The sequence below is a fragment of the Cyprinus carpio genome, chromosome B11 (genome assembly GCF_018340385.1).
Source record: "Cyprinus carpio isolate SPL01 chromosome B11, ASM1834038v1, whole genome shotgun sequence".
NCBI classification, from domain to species: domain Eukaryota; kingdom Metazoa; phylum Chordata; class Actinopteri; order Cypriniformes; family Cyprinidae; genus Cyprinus; species Cyprinus carpio.
In genome coordinates, this window is record NC_056607.1 from 24,435,898 (window position 1) to 24,455,897 (window position 20,000).

Below are 20,000 nucleotides of genomic sequence, written 5' to 3' on the forward strand. Positions count from 1 at the left end.
GTTAAAGTGTAATTTATTTCTGTGATGTGCAGCTGTATTTTCAGCATCATTACTCTTCAGTCTTCAGTGTCACATAATCTTCAGAAATCATTCTAATATGATGATTTGCTGCTCAAGAAACATTTTTATGATTATTATCAGTGTTGAAAACAGTTGTGCTGCACAATATTTTTGTGGAAACCATGATGCATTTTGTTTTTCAGGATTCACAGATGAATAGAAAGATCAGAAGAGCAGCATTTATCTGAAATAGAAATCTTTTCTAACATTATAAATGTCTTTACTGACACGTATGATCAATTTAATGCATCCCAGGTGAATAAAAGTAATCAATTACTTACAAAAAAAAAAAAACTGACACCAAACTTTTGAACAGTAGTGTATCACAAAAATATTGTGCAGCACAACTGTTTTCAACATTGATAATAATGAGAAATGTTTCTTGAGCAGCAAATCATCATATTAGAATGATTTCTGAAGATCATGTGACACTGAAGACTGGAGTAATGATGCTGAAATACAGCTGCACATCACAGAAATAAATTACACTTTGACAGAGATTCACACAGAAAACAGCTGTTTCACATTATAATAATATTTCACTATTTTAGATCAAATAAATGCAGCCTTGGAGAGCAGAAGAGACAAAAACATGACATCTTAATTCTAAGATTTTGACTGGTAGTTTAACATTTAATTAATGTATTTTAAAAATATTATTAATCCTTATAAGTATTCATCTTAAATGTCTTTTTATGTTAATTGTTATTATTTTTTTTTTTCAATATGAAAGTAGCCTGCCCCTGAAATGGTGTTAAAAACAAACTATAACTGTTTCTCGAGATGATGTAAAGCACATGTGTTTTTCAGGCGTTCACGGCTCTTGATGCTCTGGCTGACGGCGGGGTGAAGATGGGGTTGCCACGGCGACTGGCGGTGAGACTGGGAGCTCAAGCTTTATTGGTACTTCACATCACATGACTCGGGCTCTCATGCAGTGCATGATGCAAACATTACACACATGCTTCATTTATTACTAGGGATGTAACGATATTATCGTGATATTATCGCGGTCACATCTCGATATGAAACGATAGGTCTTCAGGGCAGAAAGTGTAGTGTTTAAATTATATTGAAACATAAAAGGTGTTTAAAGTTGTGTTTGGGTCATTATTCTGTCAAAGGAGCTGCTTCATCTCTTCATCAAGTCTGTTTCAAAGTGAAGCACACACTGAACTTCCTCCGTCACCAGTGCGGCTCGTGTTTGTAGAAACACACGTGTCTTTATTCTGTCGTAGGGAGCAGCTAAGATGCTTCTGGACTCGGAGCAGCACCCGGGGCAGCTGAAGGACAACGTCTGCTCACCAGGTGGCGCTACCATCCACGCGCTGCACTTCCTGGAGAGCGGAGGCTTCCGGAGTCTCCTCATCAACGCCGTGGAGGCCTCCTGCATCCGGACCAGGTGACCACAGCCGCTTAACCCTAAAGAGACATCAGATTAATTCATTTACGGCCATTTTCCATCTTATTGGGACTCAAATTATACAATTTCATTATTTTTTTCTAAACTTGACTCTTATATTTGTTTAATGTTTGTGTTCCCCAAGAAACATTGCTCCTTTGTTGGCATAAATTCACTGTAAACAGCACTTGTTTATCAATGCTTGTTACAGCATGGTTGCCATTCCTGAATACTTTGGAATACAGACCTAGCGTTGGTCTTTTTTTAAAGAAGACATGCAAGAAGTAAAAGCATTAAAAAAAAAAAAGTATAAAAAGTGAGGTTTATACTTAAGATAATGTAGTATACAATTTATTAATAATTTATTATTTTTTATTATAATTTTTAACAATCAAATAGCATGCCAAATCAATAGAATTTTGTAAAACTTTACCAGTTTAATTAATCTTTTAACATGTAATCCAATTTTTTTTTTATTTCAAAGTGCTGCACAACAGAGGTTATTATTATTATTTGAGATTCTTCTGTGCAATAGTAATATATTTCTGTCTCAAGTTATAATGTGTATTTTGGTAGGTTTTAGTAAAAACTATGGTCAGATAAACACAAAAAACTTGCAAAGTTAACATAAAGTGTGCACATTAGTACTTTAGAATAGTAATTTGTTCTCTTAATTTAATGATTTGCACCTTTTAGTGCTAAATAAGGTAGAAAGACGCCCCTTGTTGGTTCTTCCCTGTTGTTAGTCCCTCACCCCTCCTGTGTTCCTCCTCACAGGGAGCTGCAGTTTCTGGCCGATCAGGAGAAGATCTCGCCCGCTGCCATCAAGAAGACGACGCTGGATAAAGTGCTGCAGCAGCCGGGTGTCTCGTCCACGTCGGTCGCCACCAAGAGCAGAGTGAACCTGTTCAACAACAGGACCGGCGTCAAGAAGTGAACACACACACACACACACAGGACAATACAAGAACTGTGCCGTCCATCCATACACACACACACACACACACACACACACACACACACACACACACACACACACACACACACACACACATATTCAGACTGAAATGCATTATGGGTCTGTGCTTGTGCTGACAGAGCGCCTCCTGTTACACTGGTACAGTATTACACCGGGAAACACAAGTCATAAAGAGTGTTATTAACATTATTATTTGCACCTTCATATCTATAAAGTCCGTGGCAATTCAAAGGGAATAATGTAAATGGTTTCCAAACAGGTTTTTATGTCTATGGTCACTCTGTTCTAGGATGAAACTGGATACATGACACATTTTGACTTACGTTTTGCACACATGAACTGTCAGATTTGTTGATTTTGTTTTGGTTAACAAGATATCAGAATCTGTTCTAGGATGAAACTTGATAACAACTCAAAACCCCATAGCAACCTTATAGCACCTCCCTGGCAACAACTGACCAGCCCTCTAGCAACACCCTTGCAACAACTGACCATCACTCTAGCAACGCCCTGGCAACAACTGACCAGCCCTCTAGCAACATGATTGTGACGTCTCGTGAAAACTTTTAGTAGTGATTTGGTGTGACTTTAGGTGAGGACTATCAATAGTAATTCCCTGGCTAAAGCAAACCCCCTGGCAACAACTCAAAACCCTCTAGCAACGCCCTGGCAACAACTGACCACCCCTCTAGCAACACCCTGGCAACAACTGACCACCCCTCTAGCAACACCCTGGCAACAACTGACCACCCTCTAGCAAACACCCTGGCAACAACTGACCACCCCTCTAGCAACACCCTGGCAACAACTGACCACCCCTCTAGCAACACCCTGGCAACAACTGACCACCCCTCTAGCAACACCCTGGCAACAACTGACCATCACTCTAGCAACGCCCTGGCAACAACTGACCAGCCCTCTAGCAACACCCTGGCAACAACTCAAAACCCTCTAGCAACGCCCTGGCAACAACTGACCACCCCTCTAGCAACACCCTGGCAACAACTGACCACCCCCTCTAGCAACACCCTGGCAACAACTGACCACCCCTCTAGCAACACCCTGGCAACAACTGACCACCCCTCTAGCAACACCCTGGCAACAACTGACCAGCCCTCTAGCAACACCCTGGCAACAACTCACCACACCCTATAGCAATGCCCTGGTAACCCTATAGCAACGGCCTAACAACACACAAAACCCTAAAGCAACCCCCTGGCAACAACTCAAAACCCTCTAGCAACGCCCTGGCAACAACTGACCACCCCTCTAGCAACACCCTGGCAACAACTGACCACCCCTCTAGCAACACCCTGGCAACAACTGACCACCCCTCTAGCAACGCCCTGGCAACCAACTGACCACCCCTCTAGCAACGCCCTGGCAACAACTGACCACCCCTCTAGCAACACCCCCTGGCACTCTCTTGATTACTAGTCACTACCAACTTCTGCAAACAGAAATGAAACGGAGACTGGTGGGAGTCTAACCCTATAGCAACGGCCTAACAACACACAAAACCCTAAAGCAACCCCCTGGCAACAACTCAAAAAACCCTCTAGCAACGCCCTGGCAACAACTGACCACCCCTCTAGCAACACCCTGGCAACAACTGACCACCCCTCTAGCAACACCCTGGCAACAACTGACCACCCCTCTAGCAACACCCTGGCAACAACTGACCACCCCTCTAGCAACGCCCTGGCAACAACTGACCACCCCTCTAGCAACGCCCTGGCAACAACTCAAAACCCTCTAGCAACACCCTGGCAACAACTGACCACCCCTCTAGCAACACCCTGGCAACAACTCACGACACCCTATAGCAATGCCCTGGTAACCCTATAGCAAACTGTATAAATGCACACAAAACCCTAAAGCAACCCCTTGGCAACAACTGACCACACCCTATAGCAACGCCCTGGGTAACAACTTTTATTTTGCTTTTTTGCTCTTTAAATTGGATTTATTTTCTTGATTTCTTTTGATTACCTCACCTGTGAGTTATTTCTGAAACATTTTATCAGGCTGTATTGCAGACTTGGACACTCTTATATATTTGTTTGTTCTTTTTAAAATTCTGGAGAAACTAATGAATGTCAAACAGCCAAAGTGTTTTGTAAACCGATTATTAGGCGTGAAGCATCTTTCTGTTTGTCTGTTCTGAGTATTTCTATTGCAGAATATGAAAACTGCATAAACGGTGCTGAAAGTTAAAGAAAAGCTGTTTTTGCTTACGCTTGTGGTTTTATTTCAGTCGGCTTCATTGATGAACTGTGTACAGACATGTAATTAAAGAAAGAGCAAACTATGAATAATTAATGTTTCTTTAAGTAAATTAACTGAAGGTTTTTCTCTGAAAGCCATTACTCAACTATAGAGAAACACAGCGGCACGCCGCCCTTCAGGTGCTGAACACTGAAACCACCAGCATTGTGCAAGTTTTCTCAGTAGTCGCTTGTTCCTTGTGCTTTACAGTAAACTGTTTCTCCATGTGATTGCGAAAGGATTTCATTAATTGAACAGTTCAGTTTTTAGTGAGTCTAGACTCTAGTTATCATCATACTGAAAGATAGCACTTGATCAGATGCACCATTTTCACCTGCTGACCCATAAAACAGGTGAAGAAATCCCACAGATAAGTTTTAGAAATGCTTAAAACAGACACCTTAGCAACTGCATGGCAATGTGTTAAAAGGTAACTCTTGATACCCTAGCAACAGTAAAACACCCTAGCAACCCTATAGCAATGCACTGGCAACAGCATGACATCCTGGTGCCAACACAACCTACTGCAACAACTTTACAACTCAATATACCCTATAGCAATGTTTCTGACAGCCACTCAAAATACCCTCGCAACACAATGGCAACGACTCAAAACAGCAACACCCCTGGCAACAACTTAGAAAGCCCCATAGCAATGCCCTGGCAACAACTCAAAACACTATAACAATGCCCTGGCAACAACTCAAAACGCCCTAGTAACGCCCTGGCAACAACTCACAACACCCTAGCAAGGTCCTGGCAACAACTCAAAACACCCTATAGCAACGCCCTGGCAACAACTCAAAACACCCTAGCAACGCTCTTGGCAACCATGCACAACAATTTAATCAGTGGCAGGGTTCTGAACCAGTTCAAGGAACGAAAATTAATACCGGAAACGAACTAAATTTTGGCAGGAACCGAAGCAGAAACTAAATAAAATTTTATAGTTCTGAACAGAACCGAAAATTTTGAAATGCCCATTACCCTGCTAACAACGTTATTTTATCATGCCATTTAATATTTGAAATTTGCTGTCAACCAATCAGGAATTCAGGTAGTAGGCTATGGCCTGCAAATGTGACGTTGACGCCAGCGAGTGAAATACCCTCTCAGCTGTAAACTCATCATTAGTAAGTCACAGTGGCAATGCACCAGCGAGAGAAAAACAGAAAAACTATAGGCTTACATAAAAAGGAACATATAGGCATATACACAAAATATATTTAATTTAAATCATTGACAGATTAACGAAACGAAAGAAAAAAAATATGCTGAGATTCGGTTCATTGATGTGATCTAAAGATCTCGGAAAGGAAACCGAGACGGCAGAAAGTAGTTTTCTTTATTTTACAAAAGCTTTACATTTTTATTTATTTAACAGTTTATTTTGCAAAAGTTTTGACTGATGTCTTGCTTGTATGACCATATTTCGCCTGCACCTCACAGACGCAACATATTTCTGCAACATTACAACCTGTTCATTATCAAAATAAAATACTGAAACGTAAGAAATTAAATTTAAATTAAAGAAACGTATAAAAAGTTGCACTGCTCTGTTAAACACTCTGTTGTGAGCAGCGCCTCACTGATACAGCCGAGATGATGTTTCACTCTGATGCGAGTGAAGTACAAAGCCTAGCCTATAATAAATAATATTTTAGCATCAGATACGTCATGAATATATAAACATTTAGATTCGCACCGATTGAGAGAGGTAGGCATCAGTTTCACCTTAAATTAATTTACTTTTGGATTGACGTTTTTATAGCCTAAATGCATAGCCTTAACTTTTTTTTATTTTTTGTGGACGGAAACTAATAACTGTGTTTATAATGTTTGTAAACATTTTGCTTTACCGGCATTTTAGCTTACATTATTTCTGAATGTAATAATAAAATGCGACGTGAGCCTAGCCTACATGACTTTTCTTTTTTACTCTCAAAACGCAAACTTATAGGCTACAAGTAACGTTTTTTTAACAATGCAGCAAACATTTTTTATCTTAAAAAAATACTTGAATACTTGACATTTAATGTCTTCAAAAAACAATTAATGACCTTAAAAAGCATGCTTTTGTTGCGTACAGCTTTAGTTGTGGACCTGCAGCTCTGAGTCAGTCGGGCTGATGTGAGGAACGCTGCAGGCTCAGGCTATTTCTAGAGCTGCATTGCGTAGATGATTCTCTGCTCAGCTGGCATGGAGATGAGTGTGTGTCACTCTGAAGACACACGCTTTTAGAAGCGTCAGGGTCACTTCTGAAGCTGCTCTGACCTACGGGTCAAAGGTCATGCAGTGGAGACACAAACAAGCAGAGCAAACGCATGAAGATCTGCCTGAACAATACTATAGAATCACCAATAACAAAGGCCTTCTAAGAGTGTTTTGCTCTCATGTCGTTCTAAACCTGTAAAACCTTCATTTATATTCAGAACACTAATTAAGATATTTTTGATGAATTCATTTTTGGGTGAACTATTCCTTTAACACAACTAAGAATGTTTAGCTAAGATAATGGCGTTTGTGATGGCAGCTTTAAAGACCTTCTCCGTGTGATCCTGATGGTTTTATTCTGTATTGCAGCCACAATGATCAAATCGATATGAAAACATCAACATTTAGACAGATTCAAGTTGACGTCCTCGTGAAAGCCTTCCGCTTTTTCTTTCCTTGTCATCATGTAAAAAGTCTATTAAAGTTGAAGTGAGTCTGACCGGAGCAGATTCCTGATACTTCCTTCAATTACAACACAGGCATTTTCATTTTTACAACATTTGTGTTCCTCGGTGTGTCTTCAGGGCGATGTCTTCACGGGCAGGGACAGCAGGATTAGTTCCAGAGCTGCTCTTGTGTTTGTGTTTCTGACGGCTGCTGTTTATTTGTGTCTGATTGGAAGTTGAGGAGGCGCTAAAGTGTTCCATAATCCTCCTTTTATTCCAGAGGTTCTTCCTCTGTCGCTCTCAAACGCTGATAAGTCAAACGAATCTTACGCTCCTGTTATTCCTCTGGAAACACGCAGGACGTCGTTCATCATTTTCTGATGATATTCCACCAACACAATCAGCCGTTTTCACCGAGTTGCTCAAACAAGTTTTTTCAAAAGAGCTTTTGCCCATTGATAAACCATTTTTTACTGCTTCAGATTAGTTTTGAGTTCTTGTAGTTTTAACAGGATTGTTCATCTGAAAGTAAAAATAATGACTTGCATCGTGGCCTGTTCCTCATACTAAATTATCACGAGTAATTTAAACCACTTTTATGTTGCTATTCTGTCTTTTTAGAGATTGACAGCCCGTCTGCTTTTGTTGTACAAAATTACAGCTTGTACGAAATATAGGTTTTAAAACGAATATTTAGTATAAAGCTAATCCCAAAGAATGCGAGAATGTTGTATTCTGAAAATGTTATGTTCAGTTTTTAAAATGTTTATTTACTTAATTTTTTTGGTTATGCAAACCTTGAGGAAACATTACATTTTATCATTTTTCGTCTGAAAGTTCTCTGAACTTCGTAACATTTGAAAAATATACGATCGACCTACTACTCCAGATTTTTAAATGTTTCAGTTTTTTTGTGCTTATGCGAAATGTTAAAGGATGTGTAAAGTTTTGCAAACATTATCGAAACGTTACTTTTGAATGTTCTCTTAACATTCTGATACAAGAAGTAACATTAAAAAAAATTCTAGAGGAACTGATTTTCTAGGATTTATAAAGTTTTCTTTTGGTTACTTTTTTATGTTTTTTTAAAATTTTCTTCTGAATGTTATTTGAATGTTCAAAAGATTTTTAAATGTTACAATTTTTCTGTGGTTAAGCGAACATTAAAGGAATTCCATCTAAGAATTCAATTTGCAAACATTAGTAACATTAGTGTTGAACTTTACCTGCACATTCTGAAACAATAAAGTAGAAACAATCTAAAATAAAATGTTTTAGGAAAATTGTTTCATGAACGACTCACTGAAAAAAACAGTTAAATTTACTTAATTTTTGTTTTGCAAGATTTTGCATGCATATTTTTAAAGTATGGAATTAAGTAAAATCTACTTAACTAAGTAATATAAAATTAGCAAAGGAAATAAGTAAATTTAACATGGCCAGTTATAGTTTGATGAGTAATTTCTACTTAACTATTTTAAGTTTACCCTGCAATACTCATTTCACTCAGTCACGGTTTGTAAACTTTACTCAAACAACAGCACTGAATAAAAACATGCCATTAAAGCATGTGTTTCACTTACACACGTGTACATAAGCGAGAAGACAGCTCCTTATTCTTTTTAAGATAATATATTGACTCAATTAACCAAAGAGATCCTCAATACTTGGCACATGATTCACAATGACAGTAACAATCCGTGAGTAGTGTTTGAGTATAACTGGGTTATTTTGAGTAGAAAATTAACTTTAGATGTCACAAAACAGCAAGTTACTAAACCCAATAACAAAAGCAACCATAAAACAGTTTACTTTATTAATTATTCATGCCCAGCGTGATGGAACAATGAGATCACAACTTTAATATTTACTTAAACAATCTTTGTAAAAATAAACAATCCCAAGGAAAATATACTTATAAGTTCGAACTTTAAATTCTACAAGATTAAACTGAGTACTGATAATGAATGTACTCTTTTTGTTTTAATTCGTGCCTGAACAAAATTATTTAATGTAGAAATTATATTTGTTTTTCTGTATTATTTACTTAAGTTACTGAAACATTATTTCTGAATGTTCAGAAAGTCCAAGGTGTTTCTGAGCTTGGCAGTCCATCTGTTTTGCTGTGCACAAAAGTGCAGCTCAGAATAAATACGGGTTTAAAACAAGATGTTTTGGGTAAACTGTTGTGATACCAGTGCTGTTTTAATCTGGCACAGAATATAAGCCGTCTCTCCCGAGCGCTGTCTGGAAGTGTCCATTAGATACCACAGATCTGTCTTGATGTTCACTCAAAACCACCTTACATGCAGCAGATGCATTTCAGCTCTTTATTTGTGTTGGGGCTTCTGCAGCACTGAGATTCTCTGAAAAGAGCTGCTGGGAAAGAGTGAACAGAGAAGTGTGTTTGAATGAATACACGCTGCGGAGAGAAAGAGGAAGACGGGCTCTGCTAAACCACAGTGACTCATCAGGTCAGCTTCCTCCTGTGGACCACAGCTCCAGTGTGAACAACCCATGCACTTCTGACGGAGGTCAGTGTGGCTTCACCTGAGATCGCCGGTTTTTCTTACATAAGATATACATATTTCAATTAGTTCTGAAGCACTGTAGTGATGTTCTGAAGTGTTCTTGTGTCTAAGACGAGACACTCCGGGTGAATAGGGTATATCTCCACTAATAAATATCACTATAATTCCTTAGCTGATTGATTACAAGCATTTTTCAGTTTTCTGACAGGTTGTTTAAATATGCAAATGATGCGTTATCTCATGAAATATGCACTAATTTGCATTCATTTCCATAATATTAATATGAAGACTGGATAAAGTCAGGTTCAAAATACTTGAATGATTTTGTTGGCATATTAGAGTTTTTTCCTGAGGGGATTTGTCTTTTTATCACTCCATAATATTCTGAAATTGTCAACAGACAGAAAACAGACACATTTTCACCATGTTTTAGGACTTAAATGTTGTATAAATCATTATGAATTAAATATGAACAAACCCCTCAGTAAAAGTCTTCAGACTATAGAGAGGAATAAAACTAAAGTTTGGTGTGTGTAAGTGATGCCATCCCCTATGTCAGTTTTTCTTTCATAAGATATATATTTCAGTTAGTTTTACTTATTAAAAGCAAACTTTTAAAGATATGTATTGGCATTAAAATCTATAGACGCAAATAGATCAAATAAACACTTAAAAGTGTATTTTGGATGTTTTCTTTACACTAGGCTGAAACAACACGTTATGAAAAGCCAATCAGCCCAAAATCTCAAAACTGACCAGTGCATAATAATAATTATTATTATTATTATTATTATTATTATTGTTGTTGTATTTTTATTATTATTATTATTATTTTTTTGCATGTAACATAGATCTAAAATCTAAAACATTTATTTTAATTAGAATTAGGCAATAAATACAGTTTTGTATTTATTACATTTATTTAAAAATATCCAAAGTCGAATTCATGAATAATTCACCAAAGCAGCATAGTTTTCTTGAGAGGAGACGCGCGCTCTTGTAACCATAGCAACAGCAGCGCTGTTTCCGATATCACCAGTCCTCATCAGTGCTTTACCTTAGTAACAAATATACTCACGTACATTTAAGGTACATTTTCAGTAGCACTTGTAAATATGTTGTGCTTAATGTGTTTTGTATGAAACATGTCTGAGCGCTCAGCATGCGCGTGTTGCTTTAAGAGTCGCGCTGGCGTTGCGTAGATCCTTCATGAATGAAACCACGTGACCAAAGCAAATCATATGACGTCTGGCTTCAGCGCGAGAGAAAGAGGATCAACACGGTCACAAATTCTCCGACAACAGCGACAAACTACCGCCGGATTCTCTTCGGTTCCACCGGGCACCGTCACCCGCTGCTCCGGACGATTCCTGACGCGTTCGGTGAGTGCGTCGCGCTGCACGGCGTTTCCAAACGCGCTGAAGTTGCGCTCGGAGTCGCTCAGATCTGTTTTGCTGAGTGTGCGCGACACTGCGTGTGTGTGTCAGTGTCTTTTTTTAGTGCAAGACACGAACACATGAGGCACTGAACACAGAATAACATTCCGAATAATAGCGTTCAATTAAAATATCATAATTTAATAATTATGTTATTTTATATTTTATTCACTCTGGTTATTTAATCCCAAAACTAAATTGTCAAAATAATTTATCTATGGTTTGTTTTAAAAAAATAATAATAATTTGAAATATGTCAGCGATTTGCTTTTTGGTTTAATTTTAGCACCATTATGCATCAGTTCTTGTTTATGTATTGCAAGTCAAAAGAAGTTCTTAGCAATGCATATTACTAATCAAAAATTAAGTTTTGATATATTTACAGTAGGAAATTTACTAAATATCTTCATCGAACATGATCTTTACTTAATATCCTAATGTTTTTGTCATAAAAGAGAAATGTATAATTTTGAGCCATACAATGTATTGTTGTCTATTGCTACAAATATACCTGTGCTACTGATGACTGCTTCTGTGCTGCAGGGACACATATGTCAGCGTTTTATTTTTTGGTTTCATTTTTGCAGCATCACAGCATTATGCATCAGTTTATTTTATTTATTGCATGTCAGCTTTACTATTTAATTATTTATACTTATGAATAAACTTATTCTCCATTATAGTCAGCCTAACTAGTTGTATATACTAGCAATAATAACGCAGGTGTGTTAATAGTACATTAATATGTATTGTTTACTATAAGTGTCAGCGTTCGTATGTGTGCGCGCTTGTCGTCTGTCTGGGAAAGCGACGTGACGCCGCCGCGTGCGTTAAAGCGGGACGCGCGTTTTAAAGGGCTCGCGGTGCTGATTCATCACGATCGGGTCATTCCGCTCTCTCTCTCTCACACACACACACACACACACACACACACACACAGAGCCATGATGACAGCGAGCAGACAAAGGGCTCATCGATACACACTCACACACCCCGATCCGTGATCACTCGCCGGTTCTGTTCGGCTCTCATCGGCTCTGATCGTCGCCTTCGATTTGAAACGTTTGCAGAAATCAGCGGGATTCGGCTTTCGTTATATTTATAGAGTGTGTGTGTGTGTGTGTGTGTGTGTGTGTCTCCTGTGTTTGTGTGTAGGTTTTAGTAGGCAAGAGGTTGCGCGGATCTGTGAGGAACCGAACCTGCTGGTTCATCGGAACCGTCTGCGCTGGAACCGGATCGAGGTGCGTTACTCTTTCTCGCTTTTAAAACTGTATTCAGTGATGGTATCAGGTGGTAAAACCGTAGTACTTTTGACAGATACCATGGTGTTGTGTCATGTGTTTACTTGCCAACATCATTTTGGGCACCTGTCTGGTTCCGAATCGTGCTCCCTAGGTAGGGAACACACTAGGGTTTGAGTAGGGTTTTGCTGTAGAAAGTACAAAAAGTACTAAGGTATGGTGCCGCGATATTTTGACAGCCTTTATATATTTACCATGTTATATAGCCTACTTAAGATAATACTATGTTTATCTCGAAACGTCAGATTTTGTGGCGAAACTAGTTTTATTCAGCATTTGTTGTTTGTTTATGGCTTTATCTGTAACTGACAGTTGACGGTTGACGGTTGGATCTTGTTCCCGCGCGCGGCGCTCTGAATCGCGAAATGGGCGCGAATGATCGCATAAGCGGCGTTAACGAGGGAGATGCTGATTCATCAGTCGCTGATATTAGCTTGACGTGAGCCCGGGAACCGGGGCGTCATGGCAACACGGCACACCGGAGCGCGCGAAACCGGGCAGCTTTCGAGGCACGGAGAGAGCGCGGGAATCGCTGACGGTGATGGCTTTATCATTGCACTGATGCTTTCGCGCGTGCATACACGAATAACAGAGATATGAGAGATTATATATAATATATAACGCGTTTTTAGAATGTTTGAAGTTTGGTTTCAGCAACATAGTGCATTTATCAGCATCTTTGCGTTCGTTCAGGGAAGATGAACGTTTTGAATCTTGTTAGAATACACACACAGCTGCTGTTTGTGCTTGTGTATTTGTGTACGAATGTTTAAATCAGCTCTCATGGTGATAGCAAGCTAAAGTGAGATGACATGATGCTCCACAGCATTTCTGAGCATCGGGCTTGTTCCGAATCAGCAGCATTTCTGGCCATCTCAGATATACTGACTTATTCATATGAAAATATTTTTATTAAAGTGAGAACTTTGTTTTAGATTTTCATGGAAGATACTTATTTGTTTATTTTTATATCACATCTTGCTACATTTTAACCTGATAGTTCATGGAAGATAATTTTTTTTTTTTTGTTTATTTTTAATCATGTCATATTTTTCTATATTTTAACCTGGGTTTTTTTATAGATTTATATATATATAAAATACAATATTTGTTAATTTTAAGCCACTTTTTCAAGGAAGGTTAACTTTTTTATATCATATCTTGCTATGTTTGAATCTGATTATTCATGGAAGATAAACACTTTTTTTCATATTTCATAATTCGATTATATTTTTAACCTGATTTCTTATTAAAGATATTTTTCTTATAATATTTTGCAACATTTAAGATAAGATAATTTTTACATTTTTCTCACACATCATATTTTGCTAAATTGTAACATATTTTTAATGAAAGATGATATATCGCATTTTGCTGCATTTTAACCAGTTTTGGTATTAAAATAGCTGTAGTAGCTGGGAAAGCATTAATTACAAACAAACAATAATATTCCAATGTAGAAACTGCTGCTGTTTGTTTATCATATTCATATACAAATACACAGTGCTTTTCCGAGTGAGATCTATGTAACCATGCAAATCCATTTAGACCCTTTTAAGAGCCTGTTTACATCATTAACCGGAAATCTCCCAATAACAGTTCAGGCTAATTGTGATATTTGTGCAATTAGAGTGTGCAGCGCAGTGCTGGAGAGGTGTAATCTGATCAGGACTGAGCGCTGGCTCGGCCTGCTCTTAAACCAGCTCGTGAGAGAAATCTGCTGATGGTTGAGAGCGAGCCAGTGCGTGATTGAAGTTGAGAGTTTTTTGTCTTTAAGGCATTCTGTGAAAGCGCTGAGACGACCAGAAAACAGCCTCTCGCCTGACAGATGGTGTTTGCGGCAGTTACTGGTGATCTTGGTGCTCTGAGAGCGAGGCAGAGACGTCGTAATGCCACGATGATGATGCTGATGTCGGAAGTGACTCGAGACGCGTTGGCCTCAGGTTGCTCTTTAAGTAAAGGTGTAAAGAGTCGTTTTAAACGGTGTGATGATGAACGAGAGTGGGCTGAATGCTGCACTTGCAACTTTTCAAAATGCGAGACTTGCATCACCAAAAGAAATGCGATCGTTTGCATTTACAGTAAGTGTTTTGCAACAGATTGCAGTTTCTGTTCTTCCTCTTTTTTTTTACTATCAGGTAGTTTTTCTCCTTTTTTCTTTCTTCCCCCAGCAGAATACTCTTCCTCTTATTCAGAGCGATGCGGCTGCATTAGCTGTGTGTGTGTGTTTTAGAGAAGGCTGAGCTCTGTGTGTTTGAGGACAATGTTCATATCAACCCCGTTTGTGCCTGTTTGATCACATCAGTTTCTCGGAACAAAAGATCTCTCCATCCTGTTAAGACTTATGTTTCAGTCTGAAGAGCATTACATCTTTTTATTTTATTTTATGCATTACAGTAAAGGGAATTAGGTGGAGAAATGCACTTTGTACAGTGTAGTAAGTTACTAAACAAGCTTTTCAATGTTTTAGATTTTTCATTCATGGTGTAAGATTACAGTAAAAAAGGAGCAAAAAGCAATTAAAAATCAGAAAAAAATAAATAGTAATTTTTTATTTAGTCAAAAAATATGTACAGTATATATTTTTTTTTTAAAAATCTAAATGATTATTTATGATTTATATACATAAATTGTAGAGAATAATTTGTATATATATATATAATTTTTTTATTTTTTTTTGGTCTAAATTTAGATCTGCGCATGTTCTTCAGAGGTATTATGAGATTCATCACATTCGTGCATCTCAACAGGAAGTCAATTACTTCTGTTCTGAATTTGTCCTATTTTGTCCAAACATCCTTAATTTATCAGAGACGGATATTTTTAACAGGAAGTTGTCAGTGTGAGTGATGAGTGTTTGTGTCTGTGCTGAGGACAGGTGTCCTTCAGAAAGTCTCTCTCTCTCTCTCTCTCTCTCTCTCACCATTCCTCTGTTTAATAAATATCTCTCGCTCAAGCTTATGAGGACAAATGAACATTGTTCAGTATTCAGTGCAGGAGATGAGCCTGAGATTTATTACCTTCTGTGGGGGAATCGGTGAGCTCTCACCACACCAGACGCACTTCACACACACACACACACACACACACACACACACACACGCACACATGCGCGCACACACACACACACGCACACACACACACACAGGTACGCATGCAGAGCAGCAACAGTTTGATGTTTGTATTTGCAGTTTGAATTCACACACATTAGCCTTGAGGTGTGTGTGTGTGTGTGTGTGTGTGTGTGTGTGTGTGTTTGTGGGCAGATCTGGGTGGAGGGTTGATGAAACTCCAGGAAAGACGTTGAGCTGTGTGTGTGTGTGGCAGGTGCTTTAGAGTAAACACAAACGCTGATCATTAACCACCGCATGCATATGTGTGTGTGTGTGTGTGTGTGTGTGTGTGCGTGCGTGCGTGTGTGTGTGTGTGTTTATCTCTATGTGTGTGTGTAATAGCGGCGGTCAGACAGACAGAGATGAAGGTTATTTGAGGTCAGTGTGTGTGAATCTACAAGCTCCACACGGGAAACAGTTTTCTGAGTTAATGTAAAAAAGAGAAAAGAGTGTGTGTGTGTGTGTGTGTGTGTGTGTGTGTGTAGATCAATGGAGTCTATTTTTAATGGCCTCTTTGAGCAATGATGAAATACTGTGTAAGATACAGCTCAAGTATAGTAACGCAGCGCCTCAGAACAGTGGCACAGTTATAAAGACAGACGCCGCGGGAACCACACACAAACCACTGCAGTCCGAACGCCAGAGAACCAGAGCACAAGCACACACAAACCATTTATATGATTACATGAACATATATGAGTATATATACGTTGCTGTTTGGTTGTACAGCGGTTGTTTACTGGATGTGACTCGGGTCCAATGCTCTATTTGACTTCATTTAGTGTTCTGTTTCTTTTTACATGATCAGAAATATAAACACAATCTCTACATCATGAAAAAGCAGCAAAACTCAAAAGCAGAGATAGAGACAGTCATAATTATATTAACGTCTTTCTATTAAAACAACAACAAAAGGCTTTGTGTGGTGGCACAGAAGTGCATTTATTCAGCCTCGATCGCAAACAATACAGTCGAGATCATGTTTAGATTTATTACAGCTCGTCACGAGAAGGTTTGATTGTAAAGATAAATTAAATGCAATGTAGAAACTGTAGTTTTAAGAGAGAACCTCTGGTGGGGGATTTAACCTCTTGATGTCTGGCAACCATAAACACACAAAGGTGCTCTGTGAGAAATTATTTATTTTTAAACTAAATCTTTTTTTGTTAACAATATTGCATGTTGATATACAGTTAGTGTTTATTGATGACAGTGTCGTCTTAGTCTTGGGAAAAAAAGGTCAGTAAATATGAACACTAGTGAAAATGCTTGACACACATGATTTGTGTGTGCTCACATCTCAGATGCTTTGTGGATGTTTGCTTTCCCTGCAATTACAGATTTTGCTAGTAAAGTTTGTAAAGATAATCATCAAAGCTTGGCATTCATAAGAAAGTTTTCTTGGAAGCGTGTCTGCCGCAGTGAAATATGGATATTCATAATGTCTCTCGCACTCTTTCCATCGGTTGATGGCGTTCTTGCTTTGCCTGGAGTTACACGCAGGACGATGTCTTCCAGTTGCATCATCCCGGCTACGCTTTGCTGCAGTTTTTACCCGCAGTGTTGGAGTGTTGCTCGCTCTTGCAATCTCCGCACGCCCCAAACGAACCTCCGAAGCAGTGAAATCCAGACAGGAGACGAGAAAGATCGCTTCTTATGAGACTCACCTGTTTGGGCAGGTGTGGCGTTTAGTGCTTCTGCGTCTGCTCTGAGCGTCTGTTTGAAAGCTAATGGCGTTAGGATGAAGCGCTCATCATCTCACACTAATGTGTCTTTACACAAACACTCCAGAAGGACGGAAGAGGAGGGGAACGAGCTCGTTAGTGAGGGCGAGACGGCCGTCACACCTGTCCAGACCGCAGGCGGATGAAGCTGCGTGAGACGAGTCAAGTGTCCCAAATGTGAAAAATATCCAGACCGTCGTCGTTTTGTTTCACACATTTTGTTTTGCTCTACATTTGTATCTGTGACCCTGCAGCACAGAAGCAGTCATCAGTAGCACAGGTATATTTGTAGCAATAGACAACAATACATTGTATGGGTCACAATTATACATTTCTCTTTTATTCCAAAAATCATTAGGATATTAAGTAAAGATCATGTTCCATGAAGATATTTAGTAAGTTTCCTACCGTAAATATATCAAAACTTCATTTTTTGATTAGTAATATGCATTGCTAAGAACTTCATTTGAACAACTTTAAAAGTGATTTTCCTCAATATTTAGATGTTTTTTGCACCCTCAGATTCCAGATTTTCAAAATAGTTGTATCTCAGACAAATATTGTCCTCCTAACAAACCACACATCAATGGAGAGATTATTTATTCAGCTTACTTATTGTACTACTAATAAATGGAGAGATTATTTATTCAGCATATATATATAATATATATATATATATATATATATAATATATATATATATATATATATCTATATGATATATTATAACTACAATTCCACAGATAGAAGCGCCGCATTATAGAACTTGGCTGTGTTAGTCATGAAGATATTATAACTCCTACTGCATCTTATGAAGATATAAATCTGAGTGAGAATTTGGTTTTTTTTTTTACTGTCTTGTTCACTGGTTATTTTTTTTTATTGCTGGTTTGGCTATTGTATTTTTATATGAAAAGATTTGGCTTTGAATACATAAGTTGATTAACTTTTTGATATAGAATTCTTGCAGGAAAACAGTGCACAATACACTAGTATTTCTGTACATCATTAATCGGTGATTAAAAAATTCAATCGTTTGCTCAACCTTTTGTTCATATAGAATTACTTTTAAAGGAAAAAAGTGCACAATACACTAGTTTTGTACATAATGCGATTAATCGTGATTAAAAAATTCAATCGTTGCCCAGCACTTTTGTTCTGCGCGATATAATAAATATACACAAAAACTTTTATTGTGGATGCGATTAATCGTGATTAATCGTTTGACAGCGCTATATATATATATATATTAAATGAATCTATTATTTAATTATTTTTATATTAGGTATATAGTATCCCTCAGTAAAAAATTCCCAAACAGAATAATTATAATTTTTTGCAACTCCAAGGTCAGATAATTTGATATAATTTTTAAAGGGTTAGTTCACCACAAAATGAAAATTAAATACAGAATTTACATTTTGGGGTGAATTAACCCTTTAATAAAAAAGGAGGCCATCTTTATTTATATTTAGATTTTTTTCTTCATATTTAGTAAATAGATTTTCTCTTCTTCATATTCATATTTTAATATATTTCTCATCATGAAGGTAGCGTAGTAGCTTGTCGTGTTCCCGTTGCTCATGTGTGTCGAGTCTGTTCTGTGTTTTGAGAGATTTTTGTTTGTTTTTTTGTGTTCATGTTGGTAGTGTGTTTGGTTTCTTGTTTCTCTCCTAGTTTTGCTACATAATGCTGGAAAAAGAACATTACTATAAGAAACAGGCATCTTCTGACGGAGCATTGAGCGGTGAGGAAGATCGCATGTGATTATTCTCTCGTCTTTCACTCGTCTAATTACACTTGAGTTCCTCCTCCGCTTCGCTCTCTCGCATGCTTTACTTTTTTCTCTCGCTTCGTCCTTGGTAGTTCAAGTTCAGTTCAGTCTGCTTTATTGTCATTTCACATGTACAGTACATACATACGAGAATCGAAATTGCGTTACTCTCAGTCTCCGGTGCATTACAGATAACATTAACATAAAGCCTAAAAAAAAATAATCTAGATCAAATATAAAATGTATTTGTACAAGTATACAATAAGGGAATTTATAAAAACAAAAAAGAAAAAAATAAAAAAAAAAACAAAAAAAGACCTATAAAAAGACAATATAAAATACAAGTTAAAAATAAGTTAAAAAAAGCAGCGCAAGGTAAATGACAGATATAGTGAATATCAAATGAAGTGAACAACAGTGCAGTTAAAAATTTTTAGTGCAAAAAAAGCACTTCATTAATATATCTTTCTAAAGTGCAAGTGGAAAATTGAGCAAGACATAACTGATGAGTGAACAGGTAGCCAGCGGTGATGTGAGGACAGACCTATGATGCCACAAGTGACTAGTTTTATATGCTATGGGGGAGTTCATAGTTCAGTGGTGACTGGGGATTTTAGCGGGGAGGGGATTAATCGTGAGGGAGTTCAGCTTCCTGACAGCAAAAATATATATATAAAAAAAAAAGCACGCCTGGTGGAAACACTGTCTCACAGTCTATGGTACAATGGCGACTCCGCAGTCTCCTTTCAAGTA

At 38.0% G+C, this 20,000-nt stretch overlaps 2 protein-coding genes and 1 long non-coding RNA gene across 6 annotated transcripts in view; 2 read left to right on the top strand and 1 right to left on the bottom strand.

Moving 5' to 3' along the window:
• Positions 1-2,749, top strand: part of pycr1b (pyrroline-5-carboxylate reductase 1b) — a 7,189-nt gene extending 4,440 nt beyond the window's left edge. Inside the window, exons 4-7 of one of the 2 annotated variants that reach the window (XM_042734689.1) lie at positions 871-963; positions 1,299-1,462; positions 2,240-2,449; positions 2,486-2,749. In XM_042734689.1, coding sequence (XP_042590623.1) covers positions 871-963; positions 1,299-1,462; positions 2,240-2,399 — 417 coding nt within the window. In that variant the 3' untranslated portion in view covers positions 2,400-2,449; positions 2,486-2,749. The remainder of the gene's footprint in view (positions 1-870; positions 964-1,298; positions 1,463-2,239; positions 2,450-2,485) is intronic. The other variant, XM_042734688.1, reaches the window with a different exon arrangement.
• On the bottom strand, positions 2,690-5,523 carry LOC122138966. Its single transcript, XR_006155941.1, has 3 exons — positions 5,508-5,523; positions 2,861-2,871; positions 2,690-2,825 (listed from the first exon to the last, which is right to left on the bottom strand). It is a non-coding gene; the product is annotated as an uncharacterized LOC122138966 (long non-coding RNA).
• A 5,527-nt stretch (positions 5,524-11,050) lies between these two features.
• mafgb (v-maf avian musculoaponeurotic fibrosarcoma oncogene homolog Gb) overlaps positions 11,051-20,000 on the top strand; it is a 26,797-nt gene continuing 17,847 nt past the window's right edge. The window contains exon 1 of one of the 3 annotated variants that reach the window (XM_042734691.1): positions 11,051-11,282. In XM_042734691.1, the coding sequence (XP_042590625.1) occupies positions 11,114-11,282 (169 nt within the window). In that variant the 5' untranslated portion in view covers positions 11,051-11,113. Of the gene's footprint in view, positions 11,283-12,511; positions 12,578-14,066; positions 14,719-20,000 lie in introns of those variants that run through there. The other 2 variants (XM_042734692.1, XM_042734690.1) reach the window with 2 other exon arrangements.